General features: G+C 38.8%; 1 protein-coding gene across 1 annotated transcript in view; it reads left to right on the top strand.

Annotated features, from left to right (window-relative positions):
• ATP7A (ATPase copper transporting alpha) overlaps positions 1 to 12,964 on the top strand; it is a 28,936-nt gene extending 15,972 nt beyond the window's left edge. Inside the window, exons 8-23 of the mRNA XM_035541818.2 lie at positions 425 to 501; positions 693 to 918; positions 1,358 to 1,591; positions 2,013 to 2,104; positions 2,495 to 2,622; positions 2,806 to 2,960; positions 3,268 to 3,402; positions 4,213 to 4,407; positions 4,600 to 4,782; positions 4,946 to 5,159; positions 5,829 to 5,975; positions 6,203 to 6,345; positions 6,682 to 6,885; positions 7,451 to 7,568; positions 8,545 to 8,647; positions 9,466 to 12,964. Of these exons, the coding sequence (XP_035397711.1) occupies positions 425 to 501; positions 693 to 918; positions 1,358 to 1,591; positions 2,013 to 2,104; positions 2,495 to 2,622; positions 2,806 to 2,960; positions 3,268 to 3,402; positions 4,213 to 4,407; positions 4,600 to 4,782; positions 4,946 to 5,159; positions 5,829 to 5,975; positions 6,203 to 6,345; positions 6,682 to 6,885; positions 7,451 to 7,568; positions 8,545 to 8,647; positions 9,466 to 9,742 (2,631 nt within the window). The 3' untranslated portion in view covers positions 9,743 to 12,964. The remainder of the gene's footprint in view (positions 1 to 424; positions 502 to 692; positions 919 to 1,357; positions 1,592 to 2,012; positions 2,105 to 2,494; positions 2,623 to 2,805; positions 2,961 to 3,267; positions 3,403 to 4,212; positions 4,408 to 4,599; positions 4,783 to 4,945; positions 5,160 to 5,828; positions 5,976 to 6,202; positions 6,346 to 6,681; positions 6,886 to 7,450; positions 7,569 to 8,544; positions 8,648 to 9,465) is intronic.
• Positions 12,965 to 17,091: the final 4,127 nt, after the last annotated feature.

Genomic DNA, 17,091 nt, shown 5'->3' with positions numbered 1-17,091 from the left:
ATAGTGACTTTGTCCAAGTGTTTAAAGAGAGACTGGGAAAGCTAGGCTATGGTAGAATTGAAGATAAGTCTGTAGGTTGCCAAAAAGTAAAGCCCATCCTTGAGTACTGTAGCAAAGGAAAGATGACATGACTTTCTTGGCATTCTCCCTAAATTTTTATACTTCTGTGCTTCAGGATTAACCATTTTGGAAAGCCACATTTTAGAGTACCTTTTGAATGTTCTAGAAAAATTCTACATCAGACTATTACTTTTTGGGTTAACTTGTGCAGAGAGAAAAGCAATTGTATCAGAAATGTTAACAAAACAAATCAATTGCAAGGCTGGCAAAATCAGTAATCTGTCCATAAATTTATAGGAGTGCAAGTTGTCTTTACAAATCGACTGTTCTCTTTTAATTTTTGTTCTTTTTTTTTGTCCTGTAGGATTTAGGTTTCACAACTACTTTAGTCAGAAAAGATAGATCTGCTAGTCACCTAGATCATAAACGTGAAATAAGGCAGTAAGTATTCCTGGACATATTTAGATTCTATATAAGCATCTTGTAAACGTCTTTGATTACTCTTTTAAATGTTTTGTCTTTTAATCAATAGTAAAATTTATGGATTTTTTTATTAGTTTGTGCAGACTTGCTAGCTAAAATGTTACTCAGCACTCACCTGCAAAACAAATAATTATTTTTTTAAATTTGAGGTGGAGAAGGGCTTTTTTTGTGAGCCTGGCTTTCTGTATTCCTGTCATGGTGATGATGATTTACATGATGGTTAAGGACAGTCAACTCTCGGATGCTCGCGCACATCACAACATGAGTGATGAGGAAATGGAGGCCATTCACTCCTCTATGTTCCTGGAACGCCAGCTCCTGCCAGGATTGTCTGTTATGAATTTTCTGTCATTTTTACTCTGTGTCCCTGTACAGGTAAGTGAGAACGTGGCAGCTCTGAGTTTGGTGGGGTTAGACAATCAAAGTGGAAGACAACAAAGAAATTAAATTTGGCAAGTGACCGTAAATCTGCTGCTGCAAATTGTTTTTGAGGCTGTTAGATGCTAACACTGCTGCTAAAATATGCGGTGCTAGGTACTGTTTTGGGCAGGTCAGTCAATGTGTAGGTGCTGTGCAGTCAGAGCATTGGAGGCAGCTTGCCTAGCTGTAGCTGGTGGGCATGGTGAGATGACCTAAGAATACTGAGGTAAAGATACAGCTCTCGCCTAGAGCTAGGACTTCAGTAGGTGATGGAGAAGGCAAATGACAAAAAAAAAAAAAAAAAGGGGGGGGGGGGGATGTTTTCCTCTCAGGGAAAAACTGCTGCTGTCTGTTAGAAGTGCACAGAATATAACTGGTACTGTTACTGTTACAGATGTTTGGAGGCTGGCACTTCTATATACAGGCATACAAAGCACTGAAGCACAAAACTGCAAACATGGATGTGCTCATTGTTCTGGCAACCTCCATTGCGTTCGTCTACTCATTTGTTATTCTTCTAGTTGCAATGGCTGAGAAAGCAAAAGTAAACCCCGTGACTTTCTTTGACACACCTCCCATGCTGCTTGCGTTCATCTCATTGGGCCGGTGGCTAGAGCACGTTGCAAAGGTAAGGAAAATAAAAATACTTGTGATGTGTTGGTCAAAATGAATGTAGCAGTGGAAATTTTATTTCAGACAGGTTGCTCTAGTAAAATATAGTAAAATAGGTTTAGTAAACTAGGTATGTTCTTGACATCTTCGCTGAATGGAAAGCATCATATTTGCAAACTATAAGACACTGAGTATCATTTCTGAATGTTTTATACTTTAAAAATCAGATGAAAAAGCTTTCCTAGATTCTTCTGACCTTATTTATTATGGAATCATCTACAATAACTGAAGTAGTAAAAATATGAAATGACTTAATATAAATCTGTTTGCAGGAAGTATTTTCTTAACAAAGTACATCACAACATATCTGGTTGTCATTTACCCTGTGATTTTTTTCCAATACCATAGTCAGAAAAATAAGGAATTTCTTATTCTAGGGTAAAACATCAGAAGCACTGGCTAGACTAATTTCATTACAAGCTACTGAAGCAACTATTGTTACCTTGGGCCCTGATAACCTTCTCTTAAGGTATCTTACTTTGTCATTTTCTTTTACTGATGTTCCTTTTTCTGTTTTTAATATTAGTAATTCACATACAAATGTTATCAGTCTGTAGAACTATGAAGAAAATAACTTCAGATTTTGCTGGCAGATACGTAAGATGTAAATGTTAAAATTAAGAAAAATTAATCCTATTCCAATTTGTTTTATTGGAATCGTGCTAATTTTTGCTAAGATAAGGAACATAGTGGATTTTCTCATCTGGGAAGTAAATAAAAATATGATAAGCTTAGTGCTCTATAAAATGGCCTTTGTATAAGTTAACAATGTTAACTGATGGGATTATGCTTTGTGTATAGTGACAACTGTTTTTACCTGGGTAACTTCCGTTAACAATCTCTTGTTTAAAAACTCTAGTGAAGAGCAAGTTGATGTTGAACTGGTTCAGCGAGGTGATATTGTCAAAGTGGTGCCAGGAGGCAAATTCCCAGTGGATGGTCGTGTTATTGAAGGACACTCAATGGTAGATGAATCTCTTATCACAGGTGAGCCTGCATTTTTTTTTGCAAGTATGAACATGTTCTTCTTTTTTTTTAAATAAATCTGAAGAGAAGTTGAAACTGATGTTCTTTTATTTTTTTTACCTGTATGTTAGGAGTTGGTAGTTGTTAAAATAAAAAACATCAGCAAAAAAGCTCCTCCAGCATCTGTTGTTGACTTTTCCTTAGGTGAAGCGATGCCTGTGACTAAAAAACCCGGCAATACAGTTATTGCAGGTTCTATTAATCAGAATGGATCACTGCTGATTTCGGCAACCCATGTCGGAGCTGATACAACTCTTTCACAAATTGTTAAACTCGTGGAGGAGGCCCAGACCTCAAAGGTAGAGTAGTATCAACTTAAGCATTTGAGCCTCGTCTTACTTAGGCATCAGTATACCAAATAATTTGCAAAGTGGTTAAGATTGCAGCTGCAATTCAAATCTCAACATAATGAAGTTCTTTTGCTGAACAAGGACTTTGATATGGTCCACTGTTCCAGATCTCGTCATCTTATTGAGTAAAATGTAATTATAAAGTGTGGTATGACAAATGTGCTGAAAACAGAAGGTGTGATTATATCTATGTCTGAAGGCATAGAAGAGAATAAGCGTGATGTTGCTGAAGCTGACACTCATTTCTTCTTCCTAGGCTCCTATTCAGCAATTTGCAGACAAACTTAGTGGCTACTTTGTGCCTTTTATTGTGGCTGTTTCTGTGGTTACCCTTTTTGCCTGGATTATAATTGGATTTGTGGATTTCGAAATAGTAGAAAAATACTTTATGGTAAGTAAATCTCGTTAAACACCTTCTGAAATATTTCAAAAATAATTAGTCTGCAAATGTATTAGGTTGCAACAGCTCCATTTTTGGATTGTCCTTGCAGGCAGTTCCTGGGGGGGGAACAACCCATATGAATTGATTATATTTTTCAGCTATTTATTACACTGCAGAACCATTCTTACATTTCTACTTAAAGAGAGTTTGCAGTAATTAATCAACTCCTGAAAGTTAGTTTTAAAAAGGAAAAACAGAAAAAAGCACAAATACTAACCCTTGAAATTTCCCAATTTCCATTCCTTTTCTGTCGGGAAAAGAAATGCTTTGTGTCACAAGTTCCAATTCTTATTCTATTTTTCTTAGTATATCTTTGTGTAAATTCACCTTTGAAATCAGTGAAATTCATGTACCTTACAGATGCCAGAGGAGGATCAAAATCTTAATTTGTACTTTGTGGTAGCTTAGATCTCAGGTTTCTTGGTGGACTAGTATTTCTCGTTAGAATTTATGAGTTGCAGGAGAGCAATCTTTATATCTTTGCTATTGCATATGACTAGAGTGTAGTACCCTATATAAGGAAAAGTCCTATAATAAAACAAACCATGGTATATGCAGTATAGAGCACAATTTATTCCCTGGTCGTTAATTTTGTCATTAGTCATAGCTTTGGCATATTTTTCCTGTGCTTTACTTTTTAATTCTAATTCTTTAATTTACATGTTTGCATTTCTTTTTTTTTACATCAAAGGCAATGTGTAGTTGAATTCCTTGTTTTCCTTGTTTTATTGTGTCACTAAAATGAATTTCTGTCACTAGGGTTACAATAAGAGCATTTCTGCAGCAGAGGTGATAATCCGCTTTGCTTTCCAAGCCTCTATCACAGTCCTGTGTATTGCGTGCCCCTGTTCCCTGGGATTAGCCACCCCAACAGCTGTGATGGTTGGTACTGGTGTAGGAGCCCAGAATGGCATACTGATCAAAGGAGGAGAACCATTAGAGATGGCCCATAAGGTACAAAACGTGGGTTAATTTTACAAGAACTCCAAGGGTGGGTATCAGGAGCATTTTGCTAATTCCTGTCTGAGCAGATCATTGCATGTTTGTGAGCGGCATCTTAGTAAGCTGGGTTAAAAGTGGGGTACTCTGAGGAAAATATACATTAAAGCTTTGTTCATTGAATGAAATCTTCCTGTTTTACTGCAGGTAAAGGTGGTTGTATTTGACAAAACGGGTACGATTACTCATGGGACTCCAGAAGTGACGCGTGTGAAATACCTAGTAGAGAGTAACTGGATGCCACATAATAAAATGCTGGCCATCGTGGGAACTGCAGAGAGTAACAGCGAACATCCTCTTGGAGTAGCAATAACAAAGTACTGCAAAAAGGTAAATTGTGTAGGAGAAGACATTTGTATTACAGAAGAACTTCTGCATTACTTAATATGTCTGAATAGACTGGCATCATTTAGAAAGTAATCGATGTATTCAAATGGAAAGCTGGAAAATTTTGAGGCCACTTCAGTCTTCTTTTTGCTACTGCTTTCTTTAGGAACTGGACTCAGAAACCCTTGGGACATGTACAGATTTTCAGGTAGTTCCAGGCTGTGGCATTAGCTGTAAAGTCACCAATATTGAAGCACTGCTCTACAGGAAAAATAAAATGGTTGAAGAAAACAATGTTAAAAACGTGACACTTGTGAAACTTGAGGAGAATGTGGAGGAATCAATGCAGCCTGCTTTGATTATCGATGCTGATTTACCAAGTAAGCTAACTCCACTTCATAGAATAAAATGGATAGCAAGATTGCCTTACGTTTTTGGTCTTAGTCAGGATCCTTAAGAATGAGAGCATTTTTTTCAGCCCTGTAGAACTGGGCTTGCATCAAGGCACGTATGAAATAGAGGCGGTCATTTATTTATTTCATGCTCACGCATCACTTGGAACATTTGGATAAAAACATTATGTTGGTATAAATACAACTGGAAGTTGTAAAATGTGGAGCTGAAAAACCATATAGGAGTTTTCTCTTAGCTGTCTATTTTGCTTCATCCCAAGTCACTATTTGCTAGGCAAAATTATGTATGTTTACACATTTGACTGGTTTTCAATCAAGAGCAGTTCACTGTTAGATCTTTCAACTATATTAGGATGTTAAATGAAAGGCACTGATAAAGGGACTTTGTCTTTTACTGTCCCTTGATCTGTGATTCTTGGTCTACTGAAGTGGTAACTACCTATTACTGAAGAAATGTCAGTACCGTTCTTTTTCATGAACACATGAAAAGATTGGCTTGGCAAAAAAGAAAATCTCTCTCAATATTGATTAGACTCTTTAATGATACTTCAGTGCATACCGAGAGAGCTGGATAGGATTAGCTGGAGGGAAACTTGCTAGTTATCTATATGATGACAAGACTTGTTCTTCCTTCAGCTACAGTGACTTCTCAAAAATACTCTGTTCTCATTGGGAACCGGGAATGGATGAACAGAAATGGACTTCTTGTTAAAAATGAAGTTGATAAAGCCATGATTGAGCATGAGAGGAAAGGTCGCACAGCAGTTCTTACAGCTGTCGATGGTAAGTTCATTGCTGTCTCTTCATTCAGAGGTGACTTGTCACCACTTAAATAGAAACTGGTAAGTACCAATGCCTTAGCAGTTACACCTGAAGTAGACTAATGGGGTGGAGGGACATCAAGTGCTAAAGCTTTGTTACACTGTCTTACAGGAGAAAATGTCACTTTCTCCTTCCCCCAAAAGAAATGAACAGAGTATTTATTACTAACTCCTGCTTTGTGTTTTTAGGAGTGCTTTGTGGCTTGATAGCTATTGCTGATACTGTGAAACCAGAAGCTGAGCTGGCAGTCTACACTTTGAAGAGTATGGGATTAGAAGTTGTTCTAATGACTGGTGACAACAGCAAGACAGCACGATCTATTGCCTCTCAGGTAAGCTGTTCTGCTTGTGTTTGGGTTTGAAGCTTGCCACAACCCATTTACAGAAAGGATGTTGTCACGTTGATAATGCTTGTGGCTAGTATAGAACTGGTCTTTGGTGAAAAATGCTGACATAAAACTCAGAATAAGAGGGTAACTAAAGAAGCCTTTTTGAATAGGTGCAGCGTCAACTTTGAAATCAGAGCTGTTTTCATATTAGGGTTTGGTCTTTTGACTCAAGAGCATAATGTGGGTTTTGGCTTTCATAATTGCATTATTAGAAGCAGAAACTTTGATAGCTAGTAGGAAAGCTACTCCTGTGTTCTCTCTCTCTACCCCTCCCCATAGGTTGGCATCTCCAAAGTGTTTGCAGAGGTTCTTCCCTCCCACAAAGTAGCCAAAGTGAAACAGCTACAAGATGAAGGAAAACGGGTGGCCATGGTTGGAGATGGTATCAATGACTCCCCTGCACTTGCTATGGCTAATGTGGGAATTGCTATTGGCACGGGTACTGATGTAGCCATCGAGGCAGCTGATGTGGTTCTAATTAAGGTAAGAAAGAAGAATGTTTCATGAAAATGAGATGATGTCTTGAGTGATTCAGATCATTGCTGAGGTGTAGTTCATAAGCCAGTACAACTGGAGATTGTCTTTGTCTTGCTTGTTTAGTAGTGGTACGTGACCTGTAAAGGAAGCTTTCCCCATTTTCTTGCTCCTACAAATTCAGGGGTAATTCAAATTTTAGAGTTGGCAAAGGAGGAAAAAAATGGGGTGACCTTTGGCAAACATAAATCATATTTAAGGAACATATCAGAATATCTGTAAGGCTACAGTCACTTCTTCCTGTGTATCAACAATACCTTGACAGGAACTGTGTTGTCTAGACCTGTACCCTACAGATAGCGCTGTATACATTGTTTGGGTTATGGTGGCATCTGAAATAAGGCTGGTGCTCATTGTATGGGCTCTATGCAGATGAAATAGAGCAACTTACAGAATACTTATTACATGTAGTCTGTTATGTCCAGTGTATGGTAGTTAGCTTAAAAATGGGGGTATGGTGACATTATGTGTATGCTTTTTATCTCTGACTTCTCCTATAAACATTAATTTCCAGGATGACTTAATGGATGTGGTAGCAAGTATAGATTTATCAAGGAAGACCGTCAAAAGGATCCGGATCAACTTTGTCTTTGCTCTAATTTATAATCTCATTGGAGTTCCCATAGCTGCTGGTATGTGATTTTCCTGTGGTAATAAAGCTGTGTTAAGCCAATAGATTACATGGATTTACTAGAAGGGCGACCAAGCTGGTGAGGGGTCTGGAGAACAAGTCTTACGAGGAGCGGCTGAGGGAGCTGGGCTTGTTCAGCCTGGAGAAGAGGAGGCTCAGGGGCGACCTTATCGCTCTCTACAGTTACCTTAAAGGAGGCTGTAGCGAGGTGGGGGTTGGTCTGTTCTCCCACGTGCCTGGTGACAGGACAAGGGGGAATGGGCGAAAGTTGCGACAGGGGAGTTTTAGGTTGGATGTTAGGAAGTACTTCTTTACCGAAAGGGTTATTAAGCATTGGAACGGGCTGCCCAGGGAGGTGGTGGAGTCACCATCCCTGGAGGTCTTTAAAAGACGTTTAGATGTAGAGCTTAGCGATATGGTTTAGTGGAGTACTTAGTGTTAGGTCGGAGGTTGGACTCGATGATCTTGAGGTCTCTTCCAACCTAGAAATCTGTGTCTGTGTCTACTATTGTATGGAAGAGTATCCATTTTCTTTATTTCTGATGGACGTTAAGAGCAGAGCTCTTATGCCAGTGCAACCTCTGCAGGCAATTTGTGCACTGTCATCTCCCACATTACAGCTGCTGTGGATATGCTCAGCACATCAAAATGACTGTAAGATAAACCGTTTATTAAATGAACTTGATCCCACAAACAAGCAGTTTACTGCAAGGCTGGCAAGACATGCCTACCTATGAATTACAGATTATTTAAGTGACATGGTCAGCTGTGTTCACATGTGGGTTCTGCGCGAGATAGGACATAAATATTCAATGCAAATATTTATTTAATACTAGACTAAAATCATTTACTAACATAATAGAAATGGAACGAAATTAGAAAGTCCTCATGAAGTTTTGTGTTTTTACATAAGGCGTTGGATTCATATATGAAGAATGCTGTGTTCCTGCTCTAAACTCATTATTTTCTTTTTCTAGGTGTGTTCCTGCCCATTGGTCTGGTTTTGCAACCTTGGATGGGATCTGCAGCAATGGCTGCCTCCTCTGTCTCTGTTGTGCTTTCTTCTTTGCTGTTGAAGATGTGAGTATGAAAAACTTATTTGTTATTTGTAACTTGGATTTGAAGCTCAGGTCTTTTCCTTTAAGTGGCAGAAAATGAGTGTGAGGCTGTGACAGATTTTGAAACTTTTTGGAGAACAATTTGGGCAAGTCTGTGCTTGGCAGTGGTTGATTCTTGCTTGAGAAGAGTAGTCAGCCCATAATACTTCAGAAGGTAGTATTTAAAAATTAAGAGAAACGTAGAACTCAAAAGTGTGTTCAAAATTTCAAATTCCTTAGTGCCCTTTGTATATTTCTGAGAAATCTTGTCTGAACATGCTGACTGCTGAAAAGTGAGGCTTCTGAGACAACGCAGCTGTACACTCTGCACAAGCACTGAGGACTGGTGATAAACCAAGCTGCATTTGTCAATGAAGAATTTGTTTCCTTACTTCACAGTTAGGAGCAGTGTAGCACTGAGGTAGGAATGGTATCTTTTGCTGTCTAGTTAACACGCTTGGTTTCAGAGGAAGCAGAGCAGAATACTTGGTAAATGTTAGCAGATACACTTTGCTGTTACATGTTTTGCAGATGCTCAGTACCACTAAAGCAGTTAAATACTGAGTGATACCTGTCTGCTTTACCTGTTCTTCTGCATCCTGGCAAAAAAGCACAGAATCAGCTTCTGGTTGTATGCTAGACTCTCAAAATCTGAGACTTCAATCACTGTAAAATGGATCATACTATAAATGTCTCTGGCTTGCGTGTGATTATGGCACTTCAAGGCTAGCTTCTTTCCATATTTTAGTGTACCTTACTTAATCCTGAGACACATTGTCCTCTTTTCTCACCCCCCCATAGGTACCAGAAACCAAGTTCTGAGAAACTCGAGTTCCGGGCCCGTGGCCAAATGAAGCACAAGAGCCCATCAGAAATCAGTGTCCATATCGGAATTGATGAGACTGGCACAAACTCTCGTAAACTGAGCTTAATGGATCGCATCATCAATTACAGTAGAGCCTCCATAAATTCTCTCTTTTCAGACAAGCGTTCAGTGAACAGCATAGTTCTTAATGAACCAGATAAGCATTCGTTGTTGGTGGGAGATTTTGGAGAAGATGATGACACAACATTATGAAAGACTCACGCACATGCCCTCAAAAAAAGGCAGAAGAAACAAAATGGAAAAGTAACCAAAACAACCTTAGCAACTGTCTACAAGTCTGTGCAAGCAATGATCACTTCTGGAGGTCATTACAGATGCTTTTCTACTTTTATGGGGTTTGATCTATACAGATATTTCTTCCTTAATGTAGAAAATGAGTTTATTAGTGACCTCCCAGTATCTTTTTCTATTTTCTTTAGTTAGACTTAACAAAAAAAAAAAAAGAGGAGTAGAAGCCGTTAATGCTTGTGAACAGAGCTGTGTTACCATTCCATGAAGTTTGCTTTTTTTGGCGGAATATCAAGATACAATTAAGGAGACTAAGGAACCAGAAATGCATTTCCCAGCCTTGTAACAGGCTTCTTTATGCATAGTCAAGTTTAGTACTGTGTTTAAAAAATTATAAACTCCCACATCTGTGAAATACTGAAAGTTCTGTGGTTGCAGATATATGTGCCTTAAAAACTTCAAGGACTGCTCTTGTATCTATAGCCTGCCTTGTGCCAGGAATGGTTCCTCTTGAATGCCAGTCTTCTTGTAAACGTCTGGTTCCAGCTTTTCACACTCCTAGCATCGTAACATCTCACTGTCCGTGATCTCGATTTCTGTTAGACAGATGACTGAGAGATTTGGGGTTTCAATCTTAACATTGTACCCATGTTTAACTCCTATACATCCCTGTTCCAGTACACTCCTCCTAAGATTGTGTGCTTGAAGGTTGAATGGGTTGATGCTTGCTCTTTCTCAACTTCTAAGCCAAAAACTCTGTCATCTGAGTATATGAACGTGATGTGCTATTAGCTGAAATATTTAGCTTTTAAAAAGGCAGCAATGTAGTTAGTGCTTGCTTCCAGTATCAACTAGCACTCCCAAAATGAGCCAGAAGAGTTTGGTGTCACACAGACAACCCTTAAATTCTTACATTTCAATCTCTGCGGATATCTACCATCATCAAAGAGTACATTATCTGTCAGATACTGCACTGACACCAGTTGCTTGTAGAGATAAGTGGGCCAGGAGCAGTCTCCAGCCCACTCTATAGATCCAAACCTCCTTAGTTTGGGATGTTCAGATTCAGGCTTAGTAAATTAAGACCAACTTCATTTGTTACAGAACTGAAATCTCAAAATGCAGGTTTTGATCATTAAATCTTGAATATTAAAAAATTCTCAATGAGAAATAGAGTTGGTGTTCATCACCCAGTAGCTAGCTACCTGTTTGTTACTTAATAAACCTTGTTCTTTAAATCCTGTGCTGAGACAGCGATCTAAAACAATTACCAGGTTCCATAATGTTGAACTAAATAATGAAATACAATTAATGGTGTAAACATGTAATTACCAATAGTGCTATTAGAGAAGAAATACCCAGTGCAGAATGACAGATCTCTGTAATAGTCTAGTTTTTAACTTGAAGTCTGATATCAATGCATAGATCGTGCATGTAGGAAGTCATAAGTATGATTTTTTTTACTATTTTTTTAACTACCAGGAAAAGTACCAGTGTATGAAAGCAGCAAAGTTGTACTGTGGATTATGTTGTTAGTGAATCAGTATACTTCTTAAGTTGCAGTGAGAACAACATAATTTGTAATTGTTGCTGCCACTGGTTTAAGAAACAAAGTATTTCTGTTGCAGAATTAGGTTCTTAGTATCTCTAAGTGAATATGTTTTAATTTTAATTAGATTCTATGTATACATTGTGTTAAGAAGTGCTGAGATGCATTACTGCAAAGCCATTCCATGAGATGTTTTTCTTAGTTTTCAGCAAGAAAGCAGTTTCTCACAAAGCTGTTTCTTACGAAGTGGATAATTACCTGAAAACCAGCAGAATGCTGTCAAACAGCTTTTAGTGCTTCAAGACCATGTAAACTGTTCCCAAAGATTTTGGTTTTCTTGTTAATCCATGCTCACTCTCAGTGTTGTTCTTGGCAAGATTCTGCAGATGAAACAAAAGAAGTGATTTGCATTATTTTTTTTTGTCTGGGTTTTGCTGATAATTGGTCATCTTAACCATACAGTGGAGACACAAGGCAGATCTTGACATGCTCTCAGATGGGAGTTTCACTACTGCAGGAGCTGGTCCAGCCCCTGGCTATGGTACATGTGGAATATAAGTGACAGAAATCACGTTCTTATTGCAGGAAACAGAGTAGTAATATAAGGTTATATTCCTGCTTGATAGATAAAGCAGCATGAGGAGTTTACTAAATTCTTTCCAAATTAATTTTTAGAGATAGTATGAGCGGAAACCAAATTGCTCTGGAGTTTCTGAAAGGCTCGTTTGAAGTCATACCTATAGCAGCACTGGTAAGGACTTACTGGCCCAGGAAGTCCCTTTCAATCCAGTTGTTCTCTTTAGGAAAATCTGTCTTGAAATGTCTTTTGAACCTGAATTTAGTACACAGTGCATTTGAGTGTTGTATAGCTGATTAAGGAATTCAGAGTCTAGGTTTTGAAAATAGATTCTGTCCAGTCCTGCCCCTCTTCCCCCAAACGTGTAGTATTGACTTAAAGAATGTTTGTCATGTGATTAAAATATTTTATAAGGTGCTTTACAGTGAAGAACCAAAGTATTTTTCAGTTTGAATGTACAGTACAAGTGAAATCATGTGAAAGGTAAATGTTTTCCTAAATATAAATGTTTTAATACATATCTTATTCCTGTTGGAGACTGTTTGGATTCGAGAATTGAAAATATCACTTGGAAGCATAGTTACAAATGAAATTATGTATTACTTGTCTGTGTTACTGTTTTCCGTAACTAGCTATTTATAAAACCTGTACTTTATTTAAAAAGGGAGGAACAGTACATACGCTCAAGGCTTTAAAAATTGCTCTTTGAATCTTGCCAATAAACTTATAAAAGTGTAGACACTTGAAATTTTAAATGAAGAATGTGAAGCTGACAAAACACAATGAAAGCAAGTAAACAATTTTATTTATTACAAGTATTGTTTAAAACAGAAGTTCCATCCGAATGCTTTAAACTTAAGATTTTTAATTCATTTTTTTGGTATGAAAAATGGAGAAATGAATGTTGTTATAGAATGTTAATTTAGTGCTGTTACATTTCTTTATATCTGGAAAAAAATGTACTCTTGCACTTTCTATTAACTGTGCCTCTATCATCATAATGATAATTATAAACTATGTAATAAAAATGTAGCATCCAAAGACTTTTTAAATCATGTTCTATGATCTCTTCAAAATATTTTTTGTGCTGACTTTATAGATTCTACTGCTAGCTGTGCAGAATTTCTTCCCGTTCCTTACACCCTGTTCAATTTAAAAGGCAGCACATGGCACCTCTGGGGCACGATGATGCTGGATTGCCCTTCAGCAGGTTGAAATGGGCATGTACAGGATCAGGATTTCGAAAGCAGACTTTGCATGTTGCATGCATTTCATCTTCACCCAGTAAGAGCTCCCTCTGAAACTGGAAAGGTGAAACAATGTCTTTTTTTGCTTATTTGGCAAAAAGGTGAGGATCCGTGTTTCCTATGTATGTTTCCAGCTTTAGTAAACTGCATGACCTTGAGCAAAATGCCCAGCCTACATGAAAGAGTAGGGCTGTTGGCAAGGGGTATTAGTGAAAGTTGGGAAATTGTGGAATAATCCTCTCATAAAGAGTGTCGCCTTATTACAGAATCAGAGTGGTTGAGGTTGGAAGACTGCTGGAGGTCATGAAGTCCAAATGCATCCAAGCAGGCCAGCTACAGCAGGTTCCCCAGTACTGTGTCCAGTCAGATGTTAGTATCTCCACCATCCCTCTGGGTAAATTGTTCCTGTGGTCAGTCACCCTCAGTGTTTTATTGTTTGTTTTTTAAAATATATATATTTTTTCTTATGTTTAGATGAAATTTCCTTTGTTTCAGCTTGTACCTGTTACATCTTGGCCTCTCACTGGGCCTTACTGAGAAGAATCTGGCTAAAGCACAGTCATTTATGCAGTCACTGCATGTCCCAAAGCAAAGTGTCACACAAGCAGTGATGAGAAAAGTTCAGTGTGAGTACTCCCCTGTTCCTGTCATGGAGATGGCCAAGCTCCCATCCCAAAAAGGATCACTTGAATGGGCCTCATGTAGCACAAATCCCATGCCACAGCATAGGTGCTATCCTGAGCAGTGAGGAGCAGCAAGCAAAGGAGAAGACACCCTTCTCAGCTCCTCAGCCCAACTGCCCTTTTTATCCTGATGGGTCCTCAGGCTGTGGTTGCTGACTGACATTTTTCTGGAGAGCTTTCTACCTTCAGCTTATGTCAGGATAGAAAAAGAAAGTGCAAAGCCTGAAGAAGACTCGTATATTTATGAGCTTTCTCAAAGCATCTCTCCAGCATTGGAAGTAAACAGGTTGAACAACTAAAAAAACAGAAAACATGCTCTGTCGAAAACACTTTGTGTTCCCTGTTTGCCAAGGCCTCTGCCTGCTTCCCCACCATGCCATCTTGAGCGTATCCCTTATGCCTGTCTGCAGGTAGATGAGCAGAAATGGTTTCTCCTGGAGTTTTGTGGTGCTGTTTTTATTGTATTGCTGGAAGGGGAGTTCTTTTTTGGTTTTCTGGATCACTCAGGCCAGAGTCCCATAAAAATCGCTCTTCATGGGACCCCAATTCATCTTTGCCTCGCATTGAGCTGGTCTCACATGGAGATAAGGAGTTTTGGTGGGCAGATCCTGCTGCACTGGGGAACAGAGTGGGAAGGGGCCGTAAGATGGTACTTCTAGCCTTGGAAGGAGCAAGGTGTGAGAGATCCCTTGTGCTGTACAGACACGTCTAGTGACCACTAAATTTAGGCATAATGAGTCTTTGTCTCTGCTAGGTCTGCTGTCATGTAGAAAGATAAGTTTGGATCCAAGTCTTTCCAAGGCTGAAAATTTCGCTTTCAGTTAAGACACAACACTGTAATTTAGTCATCTTGGACTGGCTCTTGTTGGCCTAATACGCTCCGACAGGTGTGGAAACCTCCAGGTTTTTAGCCCCTGTGGTTTTGAAAATACATGCTTGTTGCACAGAAATAATAACCAAAACATTTAGGTCTGTTTTATTTACATGTTCAGTTATTTTGGGTTAAGAGAACATGTGAACTTTCTTGTTTCAATTTGAATAGCCTTTTTTAGCTATGGCTGAATTTATTTATGCATCTTAAGAAAAGATTAACTAGGCCACTTTCTTTGGCACTTATGTCCAGCTACCATTTTACAGCAAATTGTTTAGTGGATCAAAAGCACCTCAGTCCGCAGCCTCAGGCTTCTGTCCCTGTGCACAGGATGGATACAATACCACATCACTCGTGTAGGAGAGTTTGACTAAAGCCACAACCAGTCTCCCAAGGTATAAAATATATCTCAACTGCATTTAGGGTAAGATCAAACATTTTTCTACCAGTTTTTGTCATTCAGGAGGTTTTATAGACAAAGCCAAAACGGAATAACAAGCTATATTGGTGAAATTGTGTCTTGAAGTCTGCAAAAGCTTAATCTTTCCAATCCCACAGAAAAAATCTCATTCTCATGAGCTAGTCCAGCTTCACTATACTGGCCAACCTAGCTACAGTATCACCGTAAGAGGATCACATCAGTAAAACCAGCTTTTATACCTGCTGCAAAATTTGAACTCGCCTTACAGCCATATATCCACATTGCCCCATGTCTCTGTAAGTGTTAAATATCTTAGATAATTAAGTTTTAAATTAGCTCATACAGCTGTTTTCTGCAGCAGCTTCTTACCTGCCTCACATCTGCAGGTGCTTGCTGCCACCATGGGGAGCGAGTGGTAAGGAAAATCCTGATATTCAGTATTACTGCTTTATTGAAAAAAGTCAATCTACTTGGATCAAATATTGTTTTGTTTTACCCTGTATGAAATCAGTGGAACAAATATCAGCTTGTGGAGCTCTGATGAGAAAAAATATAGTAAATAACACTAGAAGTAATATTATTCTACAGCTTTGTTGTTTGGCATTACAGAGATGCAGAAATACTGTACTTCAGCAGCCTGCCATAGTCAGGTAGTCCATTGGTAAATTCTGGATCCTATGCAGCTGCTGCCTGAAACATCATATTTTCACACCAGCACACAGTTCCTGCATAGATTTTTTTATTACCCCCTGCTTAGGTACTTGCATTTCAATATGGATAAATTTTCTTTAAATATGTTCTTCCCACCCCCCCTTTTTTTTTAATTAATGTTTTCAGAAAGCATCTCTATAGAGCAGTCTGAGAAGCCCTAAAGGTCAGGCTTTGATTCAAAAACACATACGTTTCTCCCATCAAAAAGTGCTCCCAACGGAAGCCTTTGAGTACACCTGAACTCCCTTGGGGAGCCTTTACGCAACCCCACACACAACAGGACTCTGAGCCTTCTCTCTTTCCAAACAACCCTAAACATAACCCTAACCGGAACACTGAGCCGAACCCTAATTAGGACCCTAAAAAACACGTACAGCGCCACTTTCTCCCACCAAAAAGTGCTCCCAACGGAAGCCTTTGGGTACACCTGAACTCCCTTGGGGAGGCTTTACACAACCCCCCACACGACAGGACTCTGCGCCTTCTGTCTTTCCTCACTGAGAGGCAGAAAAAGCTTGTCACTGTTCCATGCAGGAACGCGGAAATCCTGGCGAAGTGTTGGTAGATCATTTCCCAGTGAGCTCTCACCCACCTTCCCCTAGAGGGCCCTGTTTCTTAAAAAGTCAGGAAACTGCATCTGCTTCATAAAAAGCATGGGTGCTCGGACCACTTCCTGGGCTTGTGCAAGAGCTTGGGAGGCTCATGCTGCTGCTGGTTTATTCTGTCTGCTTAACTGTTCACTGGGTTTGATTATGTTCATTTACTGTGGTCAATGACAAGCCTATTGGGAAGGATGTAACTGGGGATTTGTCTTTTTATTTAGTTGGTGACTGTTAAACTAATTTGTTACACACATGCACACTTTTTTTTTTTTTTGGTTTAGTTAGGCAGTAGTAATGGTCTAGAGCAAAAGATAACAGCTGGTTGAATTAAAATAGATAAATGTGTAGTTAAGATTGATGAGGGCAGTATGTCTGTTATTGAGATTGTACATAAAAATACATGCCCAGACTCCATCAGCATTGAGAATCCAAGAAAATGTTTTACATCAATTAAAGAGGTTTTAAAACTTTAAAAAAAAAAAAAAGTTATTAGACTGGTATTGGAGGTTAAAACCACAAAGTAAGCTACATGTTACATGTGTAAAAGCCTTTTAGTATAAGTGATCTTACTTCACATCTCTTCTGTGATGCTTCATGTCTAAAATCTACACTGAAACCAAGCTTAATGTTTGAAAGCCGGTATTTGGAAAGG

The sequence above is a fragment of the Cygnus atratus genome, chromosome 13, assembly GCF_013377495.2.
Source record: "Cygnus atratus isolate AKBS03 ecotype Queensland, Australia chromosome 13, CAtr_DNAZoo_HiC_assembly, whole genome shotgun sequence".
NCBI classification, from domain to species: Eukaryota; Metazoa; Chordata; class Aves; order Anseriformes; family Anatidae; genus Cygnus; species Cygnus atratus.
The sequence above is the reverse complement of the archived record's forward strand: the minus strand, read 5'-3'. Positions and strand labels throughout refer to the sequence as shown.